Source organism: Anarhichas minor, unplaced genomic scaffold (assembly GCF_050575085.1).
Source record: "Anarhichas minor isolate MPS153535 unplaced genomic scaffold, ASM5057508v1 ptg000041l, whole genome shotgun sequence".
NCBI classification, from domain to species: Eukaryota; Metazoa; Chordata; class Actinopteri; order Perciformes; family Anarhichadidae; genus Anarhichas; species Anarhichas minor.
In genome coordinates, this window is record NW_027466487.1 from 3308767 (window position 1) to 3332063 (window position 23297).

A 23297-nucleotide genomic window follows, 5' to 3' on the forward strand; every position below is an offset into this window, starting at 1 on the left:
AAGAGACATAAGGAGTCAGTGGGTGGCAGACAGACAGGAATGGAGATGTTCTGTATGCGGGAGTTGAACTTCTACCTCTCATCTTAAAACTGAAATCTCAGAGTACTCGAACTATCCAAACAAATAACAAACACACGGTGACAACCGGAGCAGGGAGCCTGGAGGCTATAAGAGAGCTTTTAGTATCTACTTGCGTCTGCATGTGTTGTCTTCAGGCCAATATTTTGAGGCGGTGATGGGAAGTTGTTTTTACCAGTAAGAATGGAGAGTGGCAATAAATCAACAGGCATGATACAGTGGGCTCTGAGTATCAATATATCATGAAAATAGGGTTAGCCTAGTAGTTTGTTGAATAGCCCGCATACATTACCTGAACAACTGACCATGCAACAGCAGCACCTCTTAGAGACGAAGTAAACCAGCTGTGCATCTTCTCCGAAGGCAGCAACAAGACAACCACCAGGCTCAAGAGGAGATTTGACTTCTTTTACAATATTACAGTCTTTTCACTGTCTTGGAGCCAATCAGTCAAGGTGACTGACAGGCGCTGTGGCATGCACTTTACAGCATACCTACTGCCTCAAGGCAAAACACCTGGATATTTTAGCTTTTAGGAAGTCACAAACTGGCCAGGATGGTATGGTTGAGACAACAGCCATACAGTTTGGGTCTCTGGGTTAGTTGAGTCAATGCAGAGGAGTGGTTACAGCGTGGTGAGAGAAACAAGCCTGATGCTCTTAAAAGTACAACTTTCGTCGTGGCTGCGAACCAAAGCAAGCTAATCACTGGAGAGAAGTGTTGTAAGATGCAGAGAAAGAAAAAGGGAGATGGACACACAGACTGACAGTTTGAATGCAATTGTATTTGTATTACTGTATCACCATAGCCCGCGATAACATTGAAAGATGCATTATACCCATACAAAAACAAATCTGTGCGTCAGCATAACGCGGAGAAAAATGAGAACATTCGTCACAGCTCGTCAGCGTTTTATCGGGAGCTTTGTACCACACACTCACAAGGAAATCATCAGTTTGGCAAGTGACACAATCCAATAACAAAAACAGAATTTACACTTTCTATTTTTTCGTCAGCTTTCCATAAGCAAGGAAATGAGAAATGGATTTTAATTGTTTCACGATTAGCAAAAAAAAAGAGGGAAAAACAAGGAAACAATTAGGCACGACTCCAGTGATGTCACCGTCTGCAAGACGGTGATGCATCAGTTTGCAGTGCATATTGGAAGTTGTTCAAAAGAGGAACTCTGGCTGACTGTTACACTATTTCCCTCTGCAGTCTAATTGTTCAATGTAAAAATTAATGGGGAGTAGGTGACACTGCCGTGGGTAACATGCAACAATCTATTCCATCAAACAGAGAACAACAAGTCAAACGCTGTGGCGAGGTTTTCTGTGAATATCCATCTGTACAGAGGTGAAAGAGAGACATTGAGATAGACGCAGAGACACACAAGGCCAGAGTATGCTATGAGTGAATTATAGATTACCTGTGTTGTCTGCCTTCTCTACTGTAGCTTTATTTCTGTACTTGTGCGTGCGTGCGTGCGTGTTACCATGTATGTGGTTTCCTTGTAATGAGACCGTGAGAGGATGAGACTAACTAAAGCAGCAAGATTAGCAGGCAGCCATCTACTCTGTGATCCCATTTTTACAACAGCTATGCACCGGCTTTATCGAGAGTGTACATTCCAAACACACACTCGACTGTTTAGACTCGCACTCGGAGACAGATTAGCAGGCAGCCGTTATTTTATGATCCAATCTTTCAATCCGTGATTTCCTGCAGTGACTTTCAGTGACATTACCACACTGACTGCTCGGTAATCCATTATGTGCACAGATTATACTACAAGTGTTCATGAACAGGCAGCTGACTAAGCCGACTCCTGAAGTAAGAGGAAAGATGTAAAACACCGTCTTTTGAGGATCTCCGCTAAAGTCTGCAGCTACAGTAAACTCGAATGGTTTTGAATGGTTGAAGTTACGTCTCTAAGTGCAGTACTTGCTGTGCATTTATGGGCTCATGCCAGGATTATTTTGAGTTTGTGGATTGATGTTCAGACATAATTCCAAAGTCTGTAGTTATATCAGCCTGGGTAAAACTGCATGATAAACGTAGATTGTGGATGTGTAAGACTGAAGGAAAAAAAGCTTAAAATGTCATTACACACAGATACACTTACATTACTAAGACTTTAAGCAAAGTTTACATTTTTGTAAATCTTATTTTATTCAAAAACTTTATTATGGGTTTGTAAGGGGAGATATACGACCACAGACATAATTTCACAAGCTCAAAATCATATTGACCAACATTTACAATAACAACTATTGATTAACAATTACTTGTAATACTTTGCAAACTGATGGTGAGAATTTCTTATGCTGAAGTTCTGGTCTGATGAGAAAAATTTAGAAAAAACATGAAAGTATACATGTATTTCAAATTTTAAAACAACACACATCTCCATGAATTTCTGTTTCTGTTGTTGAGAGCAGGACAGACGTTTGGACACAGATCTCTCACAGGGTTACGAGCGAGTTTGTAGACTTTTAGTCTTTTGGAATTTCTGACAATGTATGTAAACCTCTATCAAGCACAATGGTACAAATACAAAATGGTTAAATGGTTTATATCTTGGAATAATCATTTCCCAGTGTTTAAATTTGGAACAAACATTCCCCCTTTTCAGGGCTGTTCTGCAAAATGTAGGAGGTGGGTCACTGCTTGTCTAACCACAGCAATCACACATTCATACATGCCTGAATGCCCACAAACATAAGCACACAGATGAGTGTATACACAGAGACTGCAAACTCACACTTCCTCACAAACATGCAGACTGCAGAAAAGACAGAACCCCCGCCAGGCGTTAAGAAAACAGGCGGGGAGAGAAAGGTAGTGAATGGACGAGAACACAAGACAGAAATGCTGGGTAAAACGCAAAGTAGAGGGACTAAAAGGCAGAGAGACAGAGACAAAGACAGAGAGGTAAATCCAGGAAAACCGAATAAAGACGCAGAGATGGTGTGGGGAATACAGAGAAAGGATGAGTTAGACAGGAAGGACACAATAGAGAAGAATTAGAAGCTTAAAAAATGAAAGACGGATAAAAAAGACGAGATTACAGAGAGTGATATCAGTAGCTACGTACAGCGCTATTAAGTTCTTAATGATATTCAGGAGCAATCAGGAGCTACCTCCCTTTTCATTGTCCAATTACTTAGAGACAAAGATCTGCTTATTTAACTTGGAAGAATACAAGCACAAGAGATGATTATACCAATGACAGAAGTGATGACCATTATACACATCTGCAAACAGTTCATTAACAATATCTCATTCAGTAACAATGATATTAAACAATATCTGCTCCTTGCAAACAAGCATGATTATTTATTTTTGTTTAAGCTCAAAGCACTTGGTTGATCTCAGGGAAAGTTTGTGGTCTTGGTTAAATAGTGAAAAGGTCACTGTTGAACCGAAGCGAGAGATGAAACATGTTGACTTTCTCAATATTTACCAAAACTAAACAATCCTTTGCTAACATCGACCTCCGAGTGCTTTAGTAGCCTAAAGGTCGAGACATGCTTGAAACAAACACTTTGTACGACACAAGTGTTGGACCACATCTCAAAGTGCTGCGCTCAAAGATGGGATCAAAAGTAAGGGGTGACGTGCAACAAATAGTATAATCATACACGTGAAAAGTGAAGTAGTTTTGAATGAAAAAATGAGAGCTGGAGAGAGAAGTTCAAATCCTGCTTTACTTTCTCATCTTCTGAAATCTGGCCAGTTGCTGCGTGAAGCAGCCCAGTTACGACATGGAACGGTGAGGGAAGAGGAGCTCTCAGGTGCAAATAGTTTGAAGCATACTGACCCCTAAACAAATAATGGATGGGATGCAGGACACGGATCCTGGTCTGTGGTGTCAAAGTCCTCGTCTGTGCGACTTCTGTGCTGTAAAAGAATGCCATTTTGTTCTGGATTGGGAAAACCCCTCGTCAGTGACAACACAGCAAAGTGGTATTAAATAATATATACTTTGTAGGAGAGAGAGTTCATGATGAAGACATGTAATGTACATACATACATGTGCGATTCAGTTGGTATGTGCTTCACAAGCATAGATCCTATTTCAGTGAGTTTCAGTGGTCCTGCGTTCATTTCAAAATGCAGCTTGTTTTACGGCATAAAGAGCACGGAGAGAAATCATTTAACTTATTTGCAGCATTCCTCACAGTGAGGTAGGTAGTGGAGTGCCAGTAGGAGGCAGTCAGAGAGACAGAGATGTTGTGCTAATTGTGGTCTACCCCTGGTGCGGGTGGAAATGAGTTCTTGAAATAACTACTTCCTGGTTCTAATTTCAGCTGAGGTCAGCGGCGGAGGATTACGCCACGCTGCGAGGTGTGATGTGGCACTGTTGGTTTGACCCACACCTGCTGCGTATCCTTCACTCAAGCACTGGAGGTTGTGTGTGTGTGTGTGTGTGTGTGTGTGTGTGTGTGTGTGTGTGTGTGTGTGTGTGTGTGTGTGTGTGTGTGTGTGTGTGTGTGTGTGTGTGTGTGTGTGTGTGTGTGTGTGTGTGTGTGTGTGAGGCTGCATGCATATATGCAACACATGTGTCCAAATACAAACAGGTAGCTGTTAGAGTGTGTCCACTGTGTGTGTTTGTTTGTGTGGGTGACCTTGACTGGGAGTCCAAATACACCAAGTCCCGCCTCACTGAAAACACACATCAGTTTGTGTTTTGTTTTCTCTTCCACATTCGCAAACAGACAAATACTCTTGTTGCTCTCAAACTGTTTTGGACACATAGCATTTAGTAAACTGACCACACACACACACACACACACACACACCTCATACCTCATACCTCACCTGTTAAACATGTACGAATAACTGTATGCATGCTTTCACACCTCACGCACAAGTATGTAAACAAAAATACAAAAATAGTTTAATCTTGCAAACCGACACACATTAACATATTCCTCTCTCTCTCTCTCTCTCTCTCTCTCTCTCTCTCTCTCTCTCTGTGAGACACATATGCACACGCACACACACATACATATGCAGAGAAGAGGCTTTAACTTAGCAATTGAGTCATCACACTGCGTGTGTGTATCTCCTCTGTTCACTTCCCTGCTGGGTGTATAGTACTGTAAGTGAAGGTCACACAAAAATATCAACCTGAAATAACACAATCCTCGTCACAATCACACAGTGTTCATGCAGTACATGCATACTGTACACACACACACACACACACACGCGTGTGTAGACTGTGTGAGAATATAACACACATGATGATCAACTACAAAACAAATGTATGTTTTAAAAATTGTGTTATACGTGTGTATGTCATAATGTTTGTGTGTTGGAGTCATCTGTTTTTTCAATTGCGTGCCTGTAGTATATAACTTAAGGTGTATGTGTGTGTGTGTGTGTGTGTGTGTGTGTGTGTCTGTGTGTGGCTGTAAGGGGCCTGGTTTTTCCCCTGCAGGCTGGTTTGAATCGATAGCGCTGGAAAGTGCTGAAATAGCAGCCTGACACATGCGCACACACACACACACACACTGTGACTCACTGGAGTTGAAAACATGAACAAGAGTGCTGACTTCTGAAACAAGAGAGAGAGAGAGAGAGAGAGAGAGAGAGAGAGAGAGAGAGAGAGAGAGAGAGAGAGAGAGAAACAGGGTGACATGGAGAAAGAAAGACAAAAAGAAAGAATGGAGAGAAGAGACTACAGCTCAGCTTCCACTTCAGTCTCATTTCTGCTTAGTTGTGCGTAGCGGTGAAAATCGGCATCACTGCATTCAGAACGCAGTGTGTTCTGTGCATTTGTGTGTATGTGAGACAAGGAAAAGAGGGAGATGTGTGAAGCTACGGTTTTCCATGTTTTTTACGCAGCACTGTTGCTCTCACTTCTCTCTTTCACATGACCTTCCCTCAACATGAAGACACATTTGTATGACCTTGGAACCATAGCATTTTTCTTTTTTTGCAAATTCAATATTACAGTAATCTTAGTGAGGAAATAATGTGCTGTAATCTTCTAAAACCTCTTAGTGAAAGCGTCACACAATAATTAAAGTACGTGGAGAAGAGAAAGAGGAAATATGCTGATATTTCAGATTGTGCAGACTTCATTAATAACCAATACAGATGCACGTGTTTACTAGTTCTGTTATTTGTCTAGGCGTGGTGTATTAAAAGGGAAAGGGGGCCCACTGAGGCTGCTTATGTACAGGGCTCAGATTTGTGTGCTAAGCTGCTGGTATCACCTGCCTACGATCACTTTTGTTTCGTTTGAGAGGGGGTGGGTCGGAAGCCTTTATTTTCTGGTGACCACTCTCATCCATTTTTTCCAGGTTTGGCCTGGACAATATCTTATCATACAGGGCCTTTTGAAAGGCGATGGTGCTTTCTATAATAAAGAGAAAGGTAGATGTTAGCTTTTGTTGTCGCCACATCACAGATGTAGCTATCCCCTTAATGTACCTGGTTGTGTCAGGCCTATGCAGGTCGTCCTGCTAATCATTGGTACATGAGATAGTAATAGGCGCTTTGTCACAGAACACATGTTGACACCTCGCAGTCGGGGAAGAACAGGTGTAAATGACAACGCTGAATGATGGCTGAATTCCATTTATCTGCTTCTGTTTCAGGACGCTGGTATTACTAGGACACCTGAATAGAACAGTCACACTCGCATATACTGTGATAAAAGATTCAGTCCACATTGCCCCTCCATAGGATCATATGTGAAGAGGTTTTCTCTAGTAGAGAATAATGTAATAATGTGACATAATGTCAGGTGTAATTTGATGCTTTGTTAATTCCATTCTAATCGCTGTTGCAGGAAATGCTGTAAGCATATAAGCAACATTTTAAGTTTCAAGTTGCCTGTTCGAGACAGAACAGGTTGCCGTGGCTGCTGCAACACTAATGCAGTATTGATGCAAGATTAAACAGCATCCACTGAAGTGCTGCTGCAGGACAGATGCGAGGCAGAAGTCGGGTATCCTGTTCATTGATTTCGACAAGTTTGTCAAGGCATTTAATATATTTATATAAATTGACAAACGTTAAAGGACCAAACATTTACAAATAGAATACAGTAGAGTCTCCAATTATGTGTGCGCAGGAGTACGTTTGCATTATTCAACGGAATCGCAATGGTGGCTAATATAGTGGTGATACGCGGTAAACATGCACATGCATGATGGATGGAGGGTTTTCACATTGCCCATCACTGTAGCGCTGATGCAGAGCAGAGAGTGGACTTCTCCCACGGCCATGCTGCCATACATCACCAGTAAATGCAGTGCATGTTTGGACAGTGTTTTTTTATTCCGGTTCCATAGATAATCCCATCACCGCTACATTAATTCAACAGGCCTGAGCTGAACTACAGCAACAAGAGTCCCAGTCAACAGTGCCTGTGCGTGTCTGTGGTTTGGGTTTGGGGGGGTGGATGGATGTGTGTGTGTGTGTGTGTGCGTGCATGTATGTATGTGTGTGTGTTAGCGTGCAAGTAGTTGGCGGTATTAAACATTCACCGGCTCACTCAGCTGCTGCTGCTGCTGCTGTTAGGCTCCCAATCTGGGTCAAGTCTCCCTCCTCTCCTCCCTGAGCTACCTCTATCCCTCCATCCTCTCATCCTCCTCCTCTCTCTCCCCCTCTCTCTCTCTCTTTCTACTCAACTCCCTAAGTGCTCTCTCTCTCTTTGTCTGTCTCATTTCCTTTTATCCCTCATTTCTCCTCCCACCTTCTCTCTCCCTTTCTCCTTCCCCCACCTCTATGTTTCTCCCTCTCTCTTTTCATTCTCTCCCTTTCTCCCTCTCTCTCCCAGTCTCTCCCTCTCTCCTATTTGCTTAGCTACAGAGCTCAGAGGCAGGCCCGTGCTCTCATCCAATGTCCAAGTCAAATAAAGATGCACATAAATTTTTGAGGTGCACGATGAATAATTTGTTATTTTCAATGTGTTTGTGTGTGCGTAATGCAATGACCTCCATGACTCAAGCTAAACTTACTAAGTGTTAACATTATGTTGTTGTCATTGTCACTTTTTTTTTTTTGTGTGTGGCGTCTGCGGATCAGAATTAGTGCGGTTGTTAGATCCCCGACTCTTCCCGTCTGCATGCACCTCAAATCGCTCCCGAAGGCTGTGCCATCGGTGCGTGAATGTGAATCAGTTTAGAGTCCTGATGGGCAGGTGGCACATCGCACGGTAGCCTCTGCACATCAGTGTGTGAATGGGGGAATGTACAACGCTTTGAGTGGTCGGAAGACTAGAAAGGAGCTATAGTCCATTTATCGTTCACCATTCCGTGGAGCATTGTGTTAGTTTAGGCAGAAACAACTGCATTAGCTGATTGGCATCAACTTCTTCATTCATTCATGCTTCAACGCCAGTTCACACTCATTCACTAGCTGCTTGGCTAGCAGCAGACTAATAACATCCAGCCGTACTCATACAGGTGTACAGCGCAGCCTGACGGTCCTTGCTATCCCTCTGCTTCATGCCAACACAGTTCGCTGCTATAGTGCAGCTCCCTCGACCTACTCCTTATGTGCTAAGCTTTTATTGTTGACTCCACCAAGATTTACTGCTCGTGTATGTTTGTTTTGGGGAATTAGTTCTCCCAGCAGAATCCTTATTTCTGCTAAAACTGCAAAGCCGTTTCTACCAGATCTAAATGCATAACCATTGTTTTTAATGGTCAGACTGAACCAGGTTACGTTATTGGTCATTACCGGCTCAACAGTTGTATGTTGTTGTTGCTGTAATACTTTGTGAGCTGCTGATGTTCTGAGCTCGTATTGCTGGAGGTACAGTAATAGGGATGTTGATGATTATTATCATGAAGAAGTACCAGGCGTAATAGTTTCAGCAAAAGCATCATTGTGTTGGTCCTGGAGACTTTTTTGATATTTAGAAGAGGAGGAAAAACAGGAAGGCACTGACTATGATTCTAATGGTGATGATATTGATTTAAACACAACTTAAACAGAACTTACTCACCAGTAGATTATTGAAAACAAGATATTACCATCATTATTTTTAGTTGAACAGCAGCAGCCTTACAAACTGAATGAGGAAAAAAACCTGTTTCAATGTGCCATCTGTCTTTAGTGTGCACATGTAGCATCAAGTGGTGCAATAATCAACTTTAATTCATCTGCTCCCAACATACTGTCGTTTGAATTTGGAACTTTGAAGACCATAGGGGTTTTTGTTTGTTTCTAAGTTTCTTCAATGGAATGAAGGAAACTTCATAACAGGCCACTAAACAATAAATAAAACATATCAATGTCTCCTGTCACTGTAAGCGCAGGTAGCGCTGCTGCTGACGCTTCAAATCTGCTGCCTGCAGTGCACCACAGAAGTATAAAATTAGGAGCTACAAATAACAGTTGTGTGTTTGTGTGTGTGCGTGACGTGTTTCTTTTAGTTATCTTAGTCTTATCTATGTGACTGTCACCAAAATAACACATTGTGCTTAATAAATAAAATCATTTGTAGGACAAATGACGCGGTCTATTTGCTGGCCCTGCAGCTGGCCTTAAAGCGGTTACGTCCTCTTGCTGAAACAATGACTCATCGGCTGTAGGTGAGGTACATCGCCGTAAGCCAAACGCTGATGAACACACACGGATGCCGTTATGCAGCATGCAACACATTTGAACACACACACATGCACACATGCAAATAAGATGTTCTCACCCATGCTCTCATACAGGTCGTCTATCTCGTTGCGGCACCTGTCTTCTGGTAACAGAGTAGAAACCCGTTCAACAGCTCTACATTAGAAGGCCTGTTGCTACAAACGCTGCATGCCGCTGCTATTTTTAAGGTGAGAAATATGTCAGCTTTGACATCTTTTTAATGTTTCTTATCCAGAGGAAGGCTTTCATTGGCTGTTAGGTTTCTTTGCAGCACTTGTGCTATTTCCTCTGGCAAATACTCTACTGCAAATGTGAATATTGTTGTTTTCTGAAATTAAGTGTGACTGAAATGAACGTGAGAATCTACCAGCACAGTATTGTTAGCTGTCTGGAAGAAAATGTTAAATGTTGTTGAAAGTGTGCATTAGAAAAAGAGAAACAAATGAATGGAATGAATTGTTCTCCAATTACCATCTTGTTGTTACCGGTCAATATCATCTCTTGTAGCACATGCATATTTGCACAATGCATATTGAGAAAGTTGTACCAGACAAAGGCATTTTGCATTTTGCATTTCATTACACAATGATGAATCTTAAACTGAAAAGGTGAGCCTCTTGCGATACAAAGACTGAGAAATCTTAATCTAGTTGCTCAACATCTCTCCCCGTAATTCCACACCTCCACCTACCAGTTGTGAGTTGTGAACAGAATTTATCTTCAGCTCGTTGATGTTTCTGATGACAGCTGCCATCTCTACAAATAGCCTGGGAGAGAACTGGTGAGAACATTCACAGCCCTGTCCTACACTGCTTCACTCTCAACATCAAGCACGTCTAGAGTGGGAGTTGAAGATGTGGCCACACAGGAGATAAAGAAGGATATAACATGTACAGTAGATTCACACACTGTTTATTTGCCCATGTCCATATGGGATCATACCAATCATGGTTTGAAAAAATATTTGCAGTCTGCAGCGGCTCTATTAAAATAAAGTGGACGAAGACGTACCCAACAGTCCACCTGCATCCGGTCAAATTACTGCAAAACTAGAGGGCGTGATCATGAAATCAAAAACTATAATAAAATGTAAATGGCTCCCTTTTGGTTTCTCTGTTTCTCAAAGGACAACACAGGACAAGTGGTTTACAAAGCTGATATGTTTGTAGTAGCAGACAAAAAAAAACGCAATTTAATATCAGTTGGACTGGGTCTAAATTGATATGTGCGATCCCAGCACAGCATGGCACGACTTAGTTCATAAAGCACATAATGATGCCTGCTTTGACAGATGACATCATGGAACCCAGAGGAAGCTGGATTTATTACTGCTCTGCCTAATATTACAGAGGTTGGGTGGAGGAGAAGTGACATGAGTGAGAGGAGACACAATGAGAGGCGAGGGATTGGGGAGAATGTGAGAGAGGATGACTGATGTGCTCATTAAATTTCTGCTTTCTCAACCTGCAAAACATTTCCCACAGCTGATCACAGACAAGTCTGAGGTCATCATTGTTAGCCATGACATCAGACTTGTTAAACATCTGCTCTCTGACACCTGATGTGACCCTGGAAACTTGGTGTCACCGGGAACAACCAGCTGAGCCTAAATGAGCCGGTTAAATTCCGCTTTATCTAACTCAGGAGGATTTACAAAGTTGGTCATATTTCTCATACGGACACTTGTACTGTAAGTGTTTGTTTATGTCTCAATTCCTTCTCGCAATAATTCTCTGTACACCTGCATCAGCAAAACCTCCAAAACAAGCTTTACAGCGGCATTCTTACAGCAGTTACATCAGTGGTCTTTTGACTCCTTACGGGCTCGTGTGCAGTCGTCAGATCATCATCTGGATCTAGTCTGGGCAAGTCAGATCCCAAAATTGATGGCCGTCCAGGCTTTCGTTGGTCTCTGAAACAATCTCAGCAAATTAAATCTCATTATCATAACACAAATTCTGTAACTGTAAAATCTCACTGTGTTACACTTTCTTTTACTGAGTAAAGCAACATCATTTTAAACATCCTTTTAAAGTTTTCTTATTTTACTTCCTGTCAACTTTCCTGCCATTTAATTGCCAGATCTATGAACCGGCAGTAATGATCAAGTAAAATACTAATGAGGGAGTGGTTTGGCGACAGGAGTTCGATGGTGAGGTATGAGATATGAGAGGAGGGGAGGACACGGGGCAGAGGACAGAGGAGGTCAAAGTGAAAGTAAAAGAGCAGAATAGGAAAGAGGACAGGTAAAGAGAAGAGGTTTCTACGGGACTATCAAAGCCGATTCAAATTAAAGTCAGCATGAGGTTAAATAAAGAGGTTTATGTCACAGTTGTGGACCATTACATCTTAACTGTTTAACTAATTCCACCAGACACATTCACTACTGGTAGCTAACCTTTGGGCTGGTTAGATTTTATTTTGCACCCTCAGCAATCTGCCATTCCCTGTAATGAGTATAGATACACGCACACACACTCACACATGCACGCACACACACACACACACACACACACAGTGTTAATTTGACTTGCCAGGAAGGAAATAGTGTGATTCGCCTGACTAGGTCCCTGGACATGAATCTAAAGACAGTAGGGAGTGTGCAGAGCAATCAAGTGATAAAGCTTATTATCTGAGAGGAGCTATATTCTAAGACTTATTATCTACCAGGAGTTAAATGACTTTCAGGTCCTCAAAGGCCTGATGGCCTGGTTTGACTTGGCAGCAGAGAGAAAGAAGAGGTGGTTGGTGGAAGAAGGGTGGAGGAGAACACAAAGGAGGAAGGAAGAGATACGGGAGGAAGGAGCAGACAGGTGATGGAGATGGGGGAGGGAGGAAGAAAGGATATGAGACAGGAGGGGAGAGAAATCCAGATGTGAGGAGAGGTGGAACAGAGGGAAAAAGATGAGAGGGAAAACAGAACGATGAGGAGAAAAGGAGAAGTTTGAAGACAGGAGGGAGGCGAAGGTGATTCATAGACGTGGGCAGCCACATTTCTGTCTTTTTGCAACTGCTGTGAAACCAATTTTCTGGTTAGGGTTGTGAAATATACTGTACTTCATAAAGCTGCAGTGTGCTGCATTGTGTCTTTGTTGAAGCGGTTCAGATAGTTTACTACTATAGATACTGTATATAGTTTATTGCCTTGGATACCACAAGTGTTTGCATAGCAACAATAGATTTTGACCGTCTGCACGCACAAGGAGTCAACATCAAGGTTGGACCGTAAGTCCACTCGAGGATGGGCCACCCACTGCATGATATAATGTAACAGGTTATCATACAAACTAACTTCAAATGAGATGATGTACTAAATATGACATCGCTAAAAACTGGCTCGGTGACGACAAGAGCAAAGCAAAAGACAGGAGACATCATTAGGGATAGGTTGTGTATTTTACAGAGGGTTGTCAAATTGTCATAAGCTCAATAACTCGCAATAAAGCTTCTTCCAAATTGCCAATTACACAAAAGGTTGTTGCTTTGAGGTGAGGTCCAGCTGAAACGATGCCTGTCCAGGTCACCTTTCATTCAAAGTAATTGCAGGATAAAGGTTGGTTGGTCAGCTTCCCGTCCTGCATGTCTGCAATGTCACCGGCAGCCCGCATGGCCGCAGCCTCACAAAGCACCTCTGGTATCTTTCTATATGCTTTCTATACACATTATTGTTGCTATCGCAGCAATAATGTGACCCTCTGTCAGTGCACAGAAGCATCATCGGGGCCTTGTGTTTCCTATCTCTGTTGTTGTTATTGAGGAAAAGCTGGATTTGTGCCGGCACAATTTAAAATAACGAAGAAAGAACTTGTTTAGTGTATTGAGCAGCAGTTGAACAGCACTGGTAGTATAGAGTCTAGATGATGTGACAAAATACAAGATTAGAAGTTAAAACTACCGTACATTAATCTTTGTTTGATAATTAAGCTTATAGAGAAATACTTACGATTTGAAACAAAGGGGCTTAACCACTGCTAAATGCCCAAATATGGAATGAACAAACAGCTGTATTTAGCCATCCAGGCAGCCCATTACTGGTTGATAGCTTCCAGCCTAAAGAGTGCTAATGAGCACACTGTGCACCAGTGTTTGCCCAGTCCCTCTTTAAACATACAATATTGACGAAGCTAATACAAAGAATGGGCTGTGGAGTACAGAGTTGAGTGTTAATCTATGTAAATGAACACTCTTCTGACTTAAAGGTAATCATACTTTATCCACATGAATTGTTTTAAAAGCTACTTAAACAGAAGCTACATTGTAGGGGTCAAAAGAGTTTAAAAGGAATGAAAAACAATGTTAAGTGCAGCATAGCGACTACAGTCCAACACTGCTCCTATTTTCTACGGTGTGTGTGTTCCCTGTGACAAAACAAAGGACTTTCTTAAAACAAGAAAAGACACAAAACTATGACAACTGCCCTGGTTGGTTGAGATTATTCTTTATTATGAAGTGACACAAAATGCTTTGTGTTCATTGTGCTTACATTGTCTGAATTCTGGCTCAAAAAAACCCAGGAGATCCTGTCTCTGCAACAGAGAGCCAAACCTCTTGAGAATAAGGTGTGTTAGATATCGCTATACAGCAGTAAAAATGTCTCAATCCAAAGGATTCTTTACAAACCCACCTGCAATAAATTATTATTTAGGTTATTATCATTCTTTAACTTGGAAATACAAAAAAAGAAGAGAGGTCAAGCTAGTACAAGGTTTTTTTTAATTCTTCTCTACCTGAATTCTAGTTAGTTTCATTGTGCTACTTTCTTTAAGGTGGAGATGACTTGAATGGAAGTGCTTAGAGAGAACAGACCTGGAGCTCACCCAGAGACAGACACACAGTCAGACAGACGCACACACACAGCTTTTCTGTCTCAAAACCACCAGACAGCCACCCAACAACACCTTCAGCCTCATACCCTTCAGACGTTTAGACTGCAGTGCAAAGTTGCAGAGCGCTTTAAAACACAATGATACAAGTTGTGATGCATAAACAGAGGAATCGCTGTCAGACAGACTCTCGGTGGTTTGTTGGTGGTAGAAATTGTGTTATTACTGTTTTTGTCTCATTCAGATAGAAATGATAATAATAAGATTTTAGAGTTGGTGGTTAAAATATTAGCATATTCTTATTTATATCTCTGCCAAGGGTCGATGTCTCTGAAATGTATTTGAGAAATATCGTAATGCTTTTGTTTTCTTTGCCAAACTTGTGCTTTTGATCTGGGATTGTATTTGTGTAGAACTTGTGTTAATGTTTTTTACCTGCTCATATGTGTAGTTGTTGTTAGTATTTTAGCCAGGAGTTTAAAATCACTGCTAAAAAGACAAAGATTTTGGCTCCACAAAGTTGAAGCTGTATGACTAATCGTCTGATACAAGTCAAGTTATTGCAGCTCAAATCTAGTTCACACATCAGAAAGAGAGATAGGACCTGTAATGTGCTGACTCACACACTGATGGAGCTCCAGTCACAACAAAAGCCGACTCTTTCTCATTGACTTGTGAGCTCCATTTAAAAAAAGCTTCTTTGTGAAAGACTTAAAGATTGTATCGACTCCTACAACACAAGACTTTCACAACAAAATGTTGACTTTTTGAATTCAGAGCTGATCTGACAGCCTTTGATTTCATACCGGTCCTTTAACTTTATCTCTGAGATGTACGTAAATGAAATTAGATAATGGCTCCATGTATCAGTGCAGACTTTCCTTTTGTCCCTAAAACCCTAAATGGTGTTGGATATCGGTAATCTCATACCCGAGGATGCATTGCAATTATTGAAACTTCCCTTGTCAGGGATTCACATCTGAATATTAAACCAATTTCTTTTCAATTGTTGGAAGCTTGACTGTGTATCTCTCACAACAGCACAACAGCAGGCACCGTGTGCTTGCTTGTGTGTGTGCACGCGCCGATGCACTTGTGCCCATGTGTTTCTATGCAAAGTTACAATGAATACATATGGCATATAAACAAACACTTCATGTTTTGTGCAGATCTGTGTCATTCTGTCTCTCAGGAAGCTCCACGAGTCTGTAAAAAAGGTTTCTGAGCTGTAGAGAACTGGGTTCAGCAACACTGGTATTGGCCACCTATAAGTGAAACCATCTGTAGGTTTTGGGTTAATGAGAGTTAGCCTGTCGGTATATCACTCGTGGTCAGCCCAGTAGGGCTAAATGGGGCCTACTGCAGAATAATCAGGACTTGGCCTAATGCATCTATTGGACTGTAACAGTTAAGCTGCAGTCGGACCGTCCAGCTAAAGTGCATGCTTTTCCTGTGGTGGTTTGGAAGTGCACTGGAAGGGTAGTTGAATAATGCATTGCATTTAAAATTGACATTGGTCCGACTTCAACAATGGATCAAACTTTGACTTGGTTTTCTATTGAAACCATACTGTGAGTGGCACCGTATGCTTACTTTCATTTTGGGATGGTGCACATCTCATTGAAAAGTTCTCCAATCTGATTGCTGTGTTAACCTTATTTTATCATGTCTTTGTATCAGCACAAATAAATGCCTCTTATCAAAAGGTTTGTTGAAGGCCTTTTGTTATTTGGCTGCAAGACAAAGAAGATGTGTTGTCAACAGGTCCCATTTTAACATCCCAGACCCTTTTCAAACCATTAAACTCTCAAGAATGGCCAATGATCCAATCTGAGTAAAATGTTGAGAGGCCTAAATTTGCCCTCCCCTGGGTATCGTTAGCAGGCTTATTTCATGCTAGACTTAGCCAAGCACGGGTCTGTCGGGGTTATAGTCGTACAATAGGCCTCACACCCAGCAGGCAGCTGATCCCAGCCTCTCTAGCCTACATCCTACATTAGTTCTACTCACTAAGAGGCAGGCAGTGCATAACAAGAGAGGAAAGACAGGACTTTTCTTTTTGTTTCTCTAACACTACATTGGCATGTTCCCTGATGTCTGTAATATTAGTATTATTCTGTTCATGACTATAGGTGAAGTAAAACATACCTGATTTTAACTGCTATACAGTATGGTAATACTTCATAACTTCATCATAAAATACCATGCATTAGGTGATTATTGCTTTTAAAGAGTCCTACGGCGGCTCCAAGAGAAAAATATTGCCCTCAGGTTCTATCTATAGGAATTTGGCAAAAATCATAAGATTGTATGATGTTGGCATAGATTTCTTTTTCTTTTTTTTTGCATGCAATAACGTTAATAAGAAAAAAAAAAAAGGTAAACAACTTAATAGGAAAAATAGTAGAAAAAAAAAGTGACATATGCTTTGGCCTGTACTGATAGAAAGAGGTTGGCAAGTATCCTACATACGTATACAGAAATGAAAGTGCAACAAATAAGTTAATGCTATCATTTCATAATTATAAAATCAAGTATAAATATACAACAGATAAAAAAAGGAAAACAAATGCTAAAATAAGTAAATAAATAAATAGTATTTGTACCTCAGTAGTGGAGAGAATATGGTCACTTGGTGCAGCAGAACATTATTATTATCATCATTATTACTATAATTATTACTATGATTCCCTTACAAAACAAAATGAAAAGAAAACAACTCTTTCAGTGCTGGGAGGAACCCAGTAGCTATATAGGCTTACTATTGTCTGTGTCGTCATCCTCATCATCATCATGAGTGTCCCAAAATATATGACGCCGTACTGTCTCTAAATGCCAGAAGGAAGCCGTGTGAGTATTATTCTCTCCATCCAGAACAGACGGAGAAGGAGGAGGTGGTGAGTTTTTTGAGGAAGTGCATGCGTACATCAGTTAAATCCTTAAGTGGGCAAATCTCAAGGAGAAAAATTGTGCTATTGTCATCATCATGAACAGGCTCCGAGGGAAAGCAAGGTGGGGGTGGAGGAAGAGAGGGGGAGGAGGGAGAGCAAGGTCACATTCTGACCAAAAATAGATTGTTTGTGACTGCAGTTCAGTCTGTAAGGAGAATGGTAATGTATGTCTGCAGTTCTGTCTGTTGTTTTATCTATGCAGGGGGTCATGCATCTAGGGGGCCGAGAGGAGAGAAGGGGCCTTTGAAACAGGCAGACTCGTAGTGCTTGTTCAGGTAACTCTTGAGCGCGAAGGTCTTGTCGCAGCGTTTACACTTGAAGTGCTTGAAGGCCGAGTGGGTCTGCATGTGAGCGCGCAGGTTGGAGCGGTCGGCGAAGGCCTTCCCGCAGTGGGCGCAGCCGAACGGCTTCTCGCCGGTGTGAGAGCGCATGTGGCCCTGTAAAAGCCAGGGTCGACTGAACGCTTTCGCACACACGTCACACTTGTGCTTGAGGTTGTGAGTGAGCAGGTGCATGGCCATGGCGGGCATGGACACGTACACCTTACCGCAGGTCGGACATTTCTTTGCCAGCTTGCTGTCCAGAGAGCGGTGCGTCTGCTTGTGCCGGCTCAGGTTGGAAGACGTGGCGTAGGTTTTGCCGCACTCGTTGCAGGTGTGCCTCTGGATGGCCCTGGGACTGCTGATCGCTTTCCTCCTCGAGCGGCCATCGGTGATGAAGAAGGCATCGACTGAGTAACCCTCACTCACCGCAGCATCTCCGTTGATGTAGCCGTCGGTGATTTCTGAGCCAGGACTGTCGGGGGACTCCGAGTCAGGGGCCCCGTAGTCACTGTGGATACCATCGTAAAGGGGGTCTGGGGAGGGCACTTTGATCCCACCGTCGCTCTCGCCATCGTACACAACAGGGCTGATGTAGTCACTGATGTATCCAGCTGACAAGGGGAAAAAGAAAAGAGTGTTAGGTCATGGAAGTTAATATAAAAGTGGTTTTACACAGAGACATGCGAATCAAAGTCATTCACATCCAGATTAAAGTATTTGTCCCGAATGTAGCCGTGAAATATCTTGATAGGTGGTAGATTTTCTTTTCTCAAGCTTATCCTTCTTCACAGAGACAGTAATGTAGAGATTTGGTATACTGACACTATCACACAGTCTGAATTGGTGGAATTGAAAAAGTGCTTACTCAGCGATGTGAACAGCTACACCATTAGTGACATACAGCTCGCCTCACGCAGCTGTATGGGTTCTTCTTCTGCATCCCATTTGAGTGCATTTATTATGAATCACAACATAGAGATGATGGGTTTACATGTATAATCCAAACAGGTTGCTCATTCAACCAGTCACTTGTTTCTAACATGTTACTGTATGTTGTAGAGACACCATTAAGCCGTTCACTAAGTGCTATGGATGAGCACAAACGCTGACATGACAGGCAGTACAATTTTGTACGTGTTGCAAAACAGGATGCATTTTTTTTCTTCAAACTGAAAGAGCAGAAAAGTAAAGATGGCAATGCAATAGGAGAAACACAAGGTTCCAGTGAGATCTAATCCCAGGTCAGTAACTTTACATGTACTTCCAGGACATCTAAACCCGATCATCTCGTGTTTTGGTCCTCTTCTCACTCTAAATGTACCGATGAAAACTTAAATAAGCTGCTGCCTGTCAGGTGTAAAAGTACACAGAATACTGTGGTAGGCACAGTCCTTCAGCATGTACCTGCCCTGGAGTAATACTGCAGCAACTATGGCCAAGTCCAATTTGATGCATTTAACCCTGCATACGAAGTATGGGAAGATTCTCAACTCACAACGAGTAAAGCAGCAGTAGCAGATGTAACTAATCGTAACAACTTTAGACATATGTGAAAGTCTAAATTGGCGTATTGTAACACAGAACATCTCACACCTGTGGCCAGTAGTGGTGCAAAAAAAAAAAAAAGCCTGCAGTAGGAGTCCTGAGATAATCCAGCAATATACTTCCTCTCAGTTCTCAAAGGTTGCAGTTTAAACACTTCCTCTGAGGAAGATAAATGCACACAGGCTGACCCTGAACTTGAGAAAGCTGATTTAGGCTCTGAAAATGAGCATCAGCACCACGGACAGATCCAGTGCGCTGCAGGTCGATGGCACAGTGACAGCAAGGCTGCTGAACAGGCTCAGTCAGTGCAGGCAGCAGTACAGTGGCTTTTTTTTTTATAGATCAAGGGGTTTAACAGTTGCATGACAAGCCTTTTGGGCAAAGTACAGTCGCTGAAACTCATTCTAAAACAGTAAAGACATGTATGGGCTGGTTAGAGGACTACTCCCTCTTGACGAACCAGTAAAAATGCTCTTCTTTCGCATTTAACATATATTTTTCACAGGCATCATGAATATGTGAAGAATGTGTACATATTTCTAAATAAACTAGCATATGTACTCGCATTATAAAATAGCTTTAGATTTGATTCCCTCCCTGGCAGTCGGGTCATTACACACATGTTGTTTTCTGCTCCTTCACGGTTCTTGTTTTGTTTGATCATTCAACATATTTGACTGAAACATGCATTTTGGCTGACTGTCTTCGAAACTATCATTAGTGTGACGGTACATGTTTGGTAAACACAGTTCATTTGTTAATAGCTACAGTGCAGATGAACCTGTTCCCGAACAGGCATCCCTAAACACAACCTGTGACACTTCATGCATCCACAACATAGACGATTTTATTAAACAAATCTCATATACACACCTAACACATCCCCAATGCCTATACCCATCATGCAACATGTCAAGAATTCACATCGACCAAAAGTCAGGAAAAAGAAGCTATTCTAGACATCAATGTTGAGGTCATGTGTTAGTTAAATATGTAGTGTAAATATGTAGTTGGACATAAGAAAGGACAGACGTCTATGGTTCATCATATGCATCTTCAAAAGATGTATTGTTGCAAGAAAATAGTTACTTTTTTCTCCTTTAAGAAATTAATGTTGTTATTATGAATCCAGTCTCTCAGAGGATTTTTGGGTAAGATGCAGAAGCAGCTATGTGACACCAGCTATGTGACACCACATATCTGTCTGCTTACGATAAGAGCTACCACATATCTCCCACGGCGTCCCATCTGAATGCACAGTCCCATCACACACAACGCACAGAACACGGGTGGGATATAAATTATTCCGAAAGCCTGTTCGTTCAAGCAGAGAGTTGCTCCTAATGTGGTGTTGTGGGTAGTGCTCTGTGCAGTACTGTATGTAGACGCTGCATTAAGCTGTTGCCATCAGATGTTGGGGATGGAGACAAAAGGTGGCTGGGACAGGCAGCGTTGCACGCTGCTGCTGAGGTGGCAGATCGCGTGTCAAGCCAAGCAGGGCTTGTTAACCTCGACGTTATAAATACACCACTGACAGCTTTTTTTTTTTTTGTTCTATACGAGCAGTGAAATGCAGGCGAGAATGCACATGTTGATGTGCAACAACGTGTCAATGACATTGGGGTGGAAGCAATACAGTGGCTGCATTTGCATGGCAAAGGCATCTCTGTTTTGTTTGTTTTTTTTGTGTGTAAAATGTGACACAGTTACAATGTGTGGGGAAGTTCACAGCTTCAGCAGCAAAGAGGCAGCACTGAACAATGAATCACATAACTGCAACGGGGCCCTGCTTCGTTAGGCCTAAAGAGTGACTTTAAAATGTCGTCATAAGAGAGGAACCAACGCAGTAACTAAGCATAAAAATACCAAACAAGGCCTGGTGTCTTGGACGACGAATTTGCTCAGATTGAAACACTGAATCTCTGAGTCTTAGTGAACAGAAAATGATTTGAGAGCAGTGCTTTGTTTTTTATTTTTTTTCAAGTTAGTCCAAAAATAACGAATGCCCTTGAATAGAAATGTGACGTCCATTCATAATCTGTTACCCATGTTCAACAGTTCACCAGTGAAGTGAGGAAAGGCGTCAGCAACGTCAATTCTACTTTTGGTGCGACAATGTAGACTTGAACTATTGTAGGCATTCAAAGCATTTATTCAAATAAATAATCTTTAGTCCCTGCGGGATGTCATCTTGCACAAAATCTGCCAACACTGCAAAAATAGAACAGCCATACCTGAACACGGAGCACACCCAAAACCCCATGCAGAGCGAGGGCCTGTGATGAGGATCATTTTGTATGCAAAAAGATATCAAGAAAACACTGGACTGGGCCACTGGTGGTGATGTTTGTGGCCACAGCAGTGTTACATAAAGGAGAACTAGACTGCTGCTTATTTGTGCTGCACCTGGAGGCGGTTGGTGAATAATATTATAATGTTTTTAAATGATATAAACTGTTATCAAATATAAAGCGTCACTATGTTTTGTCAGTTTATTTTCTGTGTAAAACATCTACACCAAACCCACAGGAAACGATAAAGTAGGTTTCATGTGTCGTCACACTGAGCGTGCAGCAGGTGCAGAGAAGGACACCACTTTGACTGCGACTGAGCTTTGCCTTTTGAAAATGCACCAGATATTAATAAACACTGACCGTCTTTATCTCTTTTAACCTTACTTAGCCTGCGTAGGGGGAAACGTCCCAGTTGACTGTGAGCCAAAATCAATGATACATGGGACACGCTGGATTTAGTTGATTCTCAAGTGACCTTTCTGCTCCAGTGGCAACTCAACTCCTACACCCGCCCCCCCCCCCCCCCCCCCCCCCCCGAACGCTTAAATCAAGCCTGCTTTGGCTTAAATACTCAGTAAATACCGTGGGTGCTATCACAGAGCAGGGGTGTAGTGCTTGTTGATATTGGCAGCCCTTCAGTGTTTCCGTGCCCATCTCATGTCATAATTCTCTGAAGTCATGTAGAATTACTTGTGTGGTAGTGGACTTGGTAGGTGCGGGGCTTTGACGCTTTTATTATCCATCACAGAGGTAATAACTATGTGATAACTCTGAGCTGTCTGCCGTTGTTCTGTAATCAATGATTATAGGCTACTTATCTGCCTGAAGTACCCACACATCACCCTGTAGCAACAACACTGTAATGCGTTTCGAAATGGAAAGGCTACACTAACTGTTACAGGATCGTATAAGAACAGGCGCAACACTTCATGCACAGCTGAAATAGGCTACGCATATTTTAAATATTTGACTAAGAGTTGCAGCTCCGTATCGACGACTGGGATCGATCACAGAGAATCCCTCCAGGACACGGCAGCTAATTTCACCTCTTAGTGACACAGCTGAAGCCTTATTTTTGGAAACAGCATTGTTAGACTCCCTCCCTACCTGCCCTCCTCCTCCTCCTCCTCCATCAGACGCACTTGTTTTTGAGACACCTGTTACTGTTAGTGCTCGCTGTGTAGGCAGCATGACCTACCTTTGTCATGCAGCCGCAGGCTGAGGTCTGTCCTGTGTCGGTAGACGTTCCCCAAATCCGCTCCGGCGAAATCATCTAGTTTCACCTTTTTCACCAGGAAAGACCTTGGCATGGTGGTGCGACACTCTCACAAACACAACAACACACACTCACAAACACAGCCGTTTTCCGACGGCCTGGCCAGCGTGCTGATTCGCCCGTAACACACCAGCAAGACGGGCGGATCGGAGGAAGATTGTCGGGCTGCGAGTTGATCCGGTAAAATAGTTTCACGCTCAACCACGGCTTAGTTATTATTTCTTTTCTGTTTTCTGTCTCCCTGCTTTAGTCCTCGTGCAGAGAGGGTGAGGAAGAATTCAACTTCAGCACCGGACAGCTCCCCCACGGGGGGTTCCTCGCGCGCTCTGTACTCGCGAGCAAGCGGCAGACCAGGGGCCAGAGGCTCGTGAGCTGTCCAAAAAATACAA

General features: G+C 42.3%; 1 protein-coding gene across 1 annotated transcript; it reads right to left on the reverse strand.

The window, feature by feature from the left end:
- Window positions 1-17676: 17676 nt before the first annotated feature.
- LOC142969450 (transcriptional repressor scratch 1-like) lies at window positions 17677-22942 on the reverse strand. Its single transcript, XM_076109343.1, has 2 exons — window positions 22831-22942; window positions 17677-18404 (listed from the first exon to the last, which is right to left on the reverse strand). The coding sequence occupies exons 1-2, from the start codon at window positions 22940-22942 to the stop codon at window positions 17677-17679; spliced, it is 840 nt and encodes a 279-aa protein (XP_075965458.1).
- Between the last annotated feature and the right edge of the window lie 355 nt (window positions 22943-23297).

What these genes read in the sequence shown, in the direction of transcription:
- LOC142969450 (XM_076109343.1), bottom strand. Translation starts at nt 22,942, where the DNA reads ATGCCAAGGTCTTTCCTGGTGAAAAAGGTGAAACTAGATGATTTCGCC. An exon ending in CCTGCGGCTGCATGACAAAG is followed by an intron (nt 18,405 to 22,830) that starts GTAGGTCATGCT and finishes TCCCCTTGTCAG; the next exon opens with CTGGATACATCAGTGACTAC.